The sequence below is a fragment of the Staurois parvus genome, unplaced genomic scaffold, assembly GCF_062004578.1.
Source record: "Staurois parvus isolate SC_StPar_1 unplaced genomic scaffold, SC_StPar_1.0 ptg002988l, whole genome shotgun sequence".
In the NCBI taxonomy this organism is placed as follows: Eukaryota; Metazoa; Chordata; class Amphibia; order Anura; family Ranidae; genus Staurois; species Staurois parvus.
Genome location: NW_028320784.1, coordinates 44,001 through 50,000, shown reverse-complemented (window position 1 = coordinate 50,000; position 6,000 = coordinate 44,001). Strand labels below are relative to the sequence as shown.

Genomic DNA, 6,000 nt, shown 5'->3' with positions numbered 1-6,000 from the left:
AAAAGTGAACGGTTTGTCCAGGAATAGTGTCGGGTTCCAAGCTCTGTCTTCACCATATGTTCCCATCTGATATTTGGGATGATCATCTTCCTTCGATGTCTTTATAACTGATACCCTATTGATAGGTCGACCGGCTGAGACTACGAGGCGATCGATCATTCTAGATCAGGTGTGGTCAACTTCAATCCACACATTTTTGGGTGACACAACTTTTTTTTTTTTTTTTTTATAAATGTTTTGGTCAATATTTGGTTGATGATTTATGAAAATTACTTTATTAAAATTTCCAGTGTTTTTCTTCAGCTAATTTAATATTTTTTTTAGGATTCTGAATCCCAGTTTTGATTTCAGTTTTTTTCCTATCTCAGTTAACAAGGATACAGAATGCTGCCGATCCTGGGAAGCCTGACTCTGTGAACTTCCCAAGGAATGTGAGGGTGGAAGGTGACCCAAAGCTAACAGAGGAGGAGGTATGTGTCACTGCTGTCAAATTACACCAACAGAGGGCAGAGAGATGATATTCTCCAATACCAGAGGGCGGAGACAGTATTCTCCGAAACCAGCCAGAGGGCGGAGACGGTATTCTCCGAAACCAGCCAAAGGGCGGAGACGGTATTCTCCGAAACCAGCCAGAGGGCGGAGACGGTATTCTCCAAAACCAGCCAGAGGGCGGAGACGGTATTCTCCGAAACCAGCCAGAGGGCGGAGACGGTATTCTCCGAAACCAGCCAGAGGGCGGAGACGGTATTCTCCGAAACCAGCCAGAGGGCGGAGACGGTATTCTCCGAAACCAGCCAGAGGGCGGAGACGGTATTCTCCGAAACCAGCCAGAGGGCGGAGACGGTATTCTCCGAAACCAGCCAGAGGGCGGAGACGGTATTCTCCGAAACCAGCCAGAGGGCGGAGACGGTATTCTCCGAAACCAGCCAGAGGGCGGAGGCGATATTCTCCGAAACCAGCCAGAGGGCGGAGACGGTATTCTCCAATCCCAGCCAGAGGGCGGAGACGGTATTCTCCAATCCCAGCCAGAGGGCGGAGACGGTATTCTCCAATCCCAGCCAGAGGGCGGAGGCGGTATTCTCCAATCCCAGCCAGAGGGCGGAGGCGGTATTCTCCAATCCCAGCCAGAGGGCGGAGACGGTATTCTCCAATCCCAGCCAGAGGGCGGAGGCGGTATTCTCCAATCCCAGACAGAGGGCGGAGGCAGTATTCTCCAATCCCAGACAGAGGGCGGAGGCAGTATTCTCCGAAATCAGCCAGAGGGCGGAGACAGTCTTCTCCAATACCAGCCAGAGGGCGGAGACAGTATTCTCCGAAACCAGCCAGAGGGCGGAGACAGTATTCTCCAATACCACACAGAGGGCGGAGACAGTATTCTCCAAAACCAGCCAGAGGGCGGAGAGTATCTTACATTGCTCAAAAACATAAAAGGAAAACTTTGTAATCCGTGTCGCATAAAGTCAATGAACCTCCTGAGATAGATGGGCAACAATGAGATGACCCCCAAAACAGGAATGGTTTTACAGGTGGAGGCCACTGACATTTTTTTCCCTCCTCATCTTTTTTGACTGTTTTTCACTCGCTTTGCATTTGGCTCGGGTCAGTGTCACTACTGATAGCATGAGGCCATACCTGGACCCTACAGAGGTTGTACAGGCAGTCCAACTCCTCCAGGATGGCCCATCAATACCTGCCATTGCCAGAAGGTTTGCTGTGTCTCCCAGCATTGTCTCAAGAGCATGGAGGAGATTCCAGGAGACAAGAGCATGGAGGAGATTCCAGGAGACAAGAGCATGGAGGAGATTCCAGGAGACGAGAGCATGGAGGAGATTCCAGGAGACAAGAGCATGGAGGAGATTCCAGGAGACAAGAGCATGGAGGAGATTCCAGGAGACAAGAGCATGGAGGAGATTCCAGGAGACAAGAGCATGGAGGAGATTCCAGGAGACGAGAGCATGGAGGAGATTCCAGGAGACAAGAGCATGGAGGAGATTCCAGGAGACGAGAGCATGGAGGAGATTCCAGGAGACGAGAGCATGGAGGAGATTCCAGAAGACGAGAGCATGGAGGAGATTCCAGAAGACGAGAGCATGGAGGAGATTCCAGAAGACAAGAGCATGGAGGAGATTCCAGGAGACAGGCAGTTCCTCTAGGAGAGCTGGACGGGGCCGTAGAAGGTCCATAGAGCTGGATTGGCATTGGTCATTGAACCCCAGAATTGGCAGGGCCACCACTGGCACCCTGAGCTTTTCACAGATGAGAGCAGGTTCCCCCTGAGCACATGGAGAATAGGTTCCCCCTGAGCACATGTGACAGACGTGAAAGGGTCTGGAGATGCCGTGGAGAACGTTCTGCTGCCTGTAACATGGTTCAGCATGACCGTTCTGGTGGTGGGTCAGTGATGGTCTGGGGGAGGCATCTCCATGTAGGGACAAACAGACCTCTACAGTCTAGACAATGGCACCCTGACTGCCATTAGGTATGGGGATGAAATCCTTGGACACATTGTCAAACCCTATACTGGTGCAGTGGGTCCTGGGTTCCTCCTGGTGCGGTGGGTCCTGGGTTCCTCCTGGTGCGGTGGGTCCTGGGTTCCTCCTGGTGCGGTGGGTCCTGGGTTCCTCCTGGTGCGGTGGGTCCTGGGTTCCTCCTGGTGCGGTGGGTCTTGGGTTCCTCCTGGTGCAGGGGGTCCTGGGCTCCTCCTGGTGCAGTGGGTCCTGGGTTCCTCCTGGTGCAGGCAATGCCCAGCCTCATGTGGGGAGAGTATGCAGGCAGGTCCTGGAGGATGAAGGAATTGATACCATTGAATGGCCCCCACACTCTCCTGACCTAAACCCAATAGAACCCCTCTGGGTTGTCATGTTTTGGTCCATCCGACGCCGCCAGGTTGCACCTCAGACTGTCCAGGAGCTCAGTGATGCCCTGGTCCAGATCTGTGAGGAAATCCCCCAGGACACCATCCGTGGTCTCATTAGGAGCCTCCCCCGACGTTGTCAGACATGCATACAAGCACGTGGGGGCCACACAGACTACTGAGGGCCGTTCTGAGTTGCTGCAATGACATTTCACCAACATGGACTCGCCTGCTGCATCATTTCTTCACTTTGATTTTCGGGGTGTCTGTGAATTCAGTCCTCTGTAGGTCGATCATTTCCATCCAACGATGGGGCGTCCTTACATTCCTCACCCATCCCCCGTCCATGTCAGTATAGAGATCCAGCAGGAGATTCCTCCCCATTGGGATCTGATGGGTTTTCAGAGTCTTCCTTTTGTATTTTGGAGCCATGTGTATATGTGTGTGTGTGTGTGTGTGTGTGTATATATATATTTACACACACACACTGTATTGCCCTCCTTATCATGTGATTCAGGCGTTCCAATCCCCTCCATATCATGTGATTCAGGCGTTCCAATCCCCTCCATATTATGTGATTCAGGTGTCCCCCCGTCCATGTCAGTATAGAGATCCAGCAGGAGATTCCTCCCCATTGAGGTCTGATGGGTTCTCAGAATCTTCCTTTCATTTTTTTGAGCAGAGTATATCCTGTGATTATCATTTGAGAAGCAGCACTGAGGGGCCCCATTACCCCATACGTACCCAGTGACTGTACAGCGCTCCTCTGTATGGTAGTCCTATGATGGCCATGACAATGTAGCAGAGGCAAGGATCATATTAAGCTGCTAGGAGAATTACATCCACTAGGTGGCGCCTGCACAGCGGGTTCTGGAAATCCTCAAACCTCATCACCCATTGGGCAGAATTTTGTTTTTGTTCCTTTTTTATATATAAAGTTTGGCAAAATAAATACCTGAACCACTTGCCCTCCCAGAGGAGTTCTCTTTTTTTGCGGTACGGCGCTGCGTTTAACTGACAATTTTATGTCCTTTCTTTTGGCTGTATTTGATCGCCCCTCCGGTTTTTCTTTTTTATATTATTTTTTGCACAACAAACAAAAAAAGACCGACAATTTTGAAAAAAAAAAAAACAATATTTTTGACCCACTTTTGCGCAAAAATTTTTTTAAAAAAACTGAGAGGCAGAGGGCCAAAAATATTGGGGCTTTTTTTTTTCAAAATTGGTCTTTTATTTGTTGCGCAAAAAATAAAAAAAAAAACGGAGAGGCAAACAAAAAAAAACAATTTTGAAAAAAAAACAATATTTTTGGCCCTCTGCCTCTCCGTCTTTTTTTTTTTTTTTTTTTTGCGCAACAAACAAAAAAAGACCAACAATTTAAAAAAAAAACAAACCAATATTTTTGGCCCTCTAGACCCCAGCGTGGGACTTCTATGTATATTTCTGTGTTTGTTGTATGATATTCCCCCGTCCTCTATTGTTTGTCGCCGCTTTGTATCGTACGATTTGTCGCGGTTTTTACGTTTCTTTCAACATGCCTAATAAAATCTTTGGTAAAAGGAAAAAAAACAATATTTTTAAAGGTTTTGCTATAAAACCTATCCAGTAAAAACATTTTTTAAAAATCAAATTTTGGCATAAATTTAGGCCAAAATTTATTCTGCTTCGTGTCTTTGCTAAAAAAAAAAAAAATAAAAAAAAATTAAAAAATCCCAATACGTGTAAATTAATTGGTTATAGCGTCTAGAAATGGCGGCATATATACTGATTTTTTTTTTTAATATAGTAATGGCGATCAGCAACTTATAGCGGGACTGTGGCGAGCATTCTGACACTGATTAACTGCCACTGACACCAATACCGTGAAAAAAAAAACACTGACACTGTACTAATGGCACTGGGGGGGGGGGGGAGAACTGACTTGGTGCTACTGACATCCCCAGTGACACTAATACAGTGATCGGTGCTAAGAGAAAAAGCAATGGCACTGCGGGGGACTGACTTGGTGCTACTGACATCCCCAGTGACACCAATACAGCGATCATTGCTAAAAAAAAAAAAAGCCCTGACACTGTACTAATGGCACTAGGCAGGAAGGGGTTACCAAGAGGGGCCATCAAAGGGTTAACTGTGTGCTGGTTTACTGTGTAAGAGTGCTGCTTTGTATGGCTCTGCTATGCAGAGCCATACAAAGCAGCATGCTGGAGCTGACAGGTTAGAGATCTGTATTGTTTACATACAGACCTCTCCCCTGTCAGTGTTGGGCGGGGAATCTCTGGCCGGGACCCGGTGATTAACAGCCGTAGCCGCCAATGGCCAGTGCCGCATATCAGTGTCATGTATGAGTGCTGCCTTTCAGTGCCCATCAGTGATGCCTGTCAATGCCCATCAGTGCCACCTACCAGTGCCTCCTCATCAGTGCCACCTACCAGTGTCCATCAGTGCAGCCTCATTAGCGCACATCAATGAAGGAGAAAAATTACTCATTTACAAAATTTTATAACAAAAACTAAGAAAAAAACGTTTTTTTTCAAAAATTTTCAGTTGTGTTTGGTTTGTTTAGTAAAAAATAAAAACCCCCGAGGTGATTAAATACCACCAAAATAAAGCTCTATCTGTCTCAAAAAAATGATAAAAATTTCATATGGGTACAGTGTTGCATGACCGCGCAATTGTTATTCAAAGTGTGACAGCGCTGAAAGCTGAAAACTGGCCTGGGCAGGAAGGGGGTAGAAGTGCCCGGGGGGCAGGAAGGGGGTAGAAGTGCCCGGTAGGCAGGAAGGGGGTAGAAGTGCCCTGTAAGCAGAAAGGGGGTAGAAGTGCCCTGTAAGCAGGAAGGGGGTAGAAGTGTCCTGTAGGCAGGAAGGGGGTAGAAGTGTCCTGTAGGCAGGAAGGGGGTAGAAGTGTCCTGTAGGCAGGAAGGGGGTAGAAGTGCCCTGTAGGCAGGAAGGGGGTAGAAGTGCCCGGTAGGCAGGAAGGGGGTAGAAGTGCCCTGTAAGCAGGAAGGGGGTAGAAGTGTCCTGTAGGCAGGAAGGGGGTAGAAGTGTCCTGTAGGCAGGAAGGGTGTAGAAGTGCCCTGTAGGCAGGAAGGGGGTAGAAGTGCCCTGTAGGCAGGAAGGGGGTAGAAGTGCCCGGTAGGCAGGAAG

The 6,000-nt window shown here is 48.3% G+C and overlaps 1 protein-coding gene across 1 annotated transcript in view; it reads left to right on the top strand.

The window, feature by feature from the left end:
- LOC149428750 (MICOS complex subunit MIC27-like) overlaps positions 1-6,000 on the top strand; it is a 32,877-nt gene that overhangs the window by 14,244 nt on the left and 12,633 nt on the right. The window contains exon 8 of the mRNA XM_089667050.1: positions 369-470. Coding sequence (XP_089523176.1) covers positions 369-470 — 102 coding nt within the window. The remainder of the gene's footprint in view (positions 1-368; positions 471-6,000) is intronic.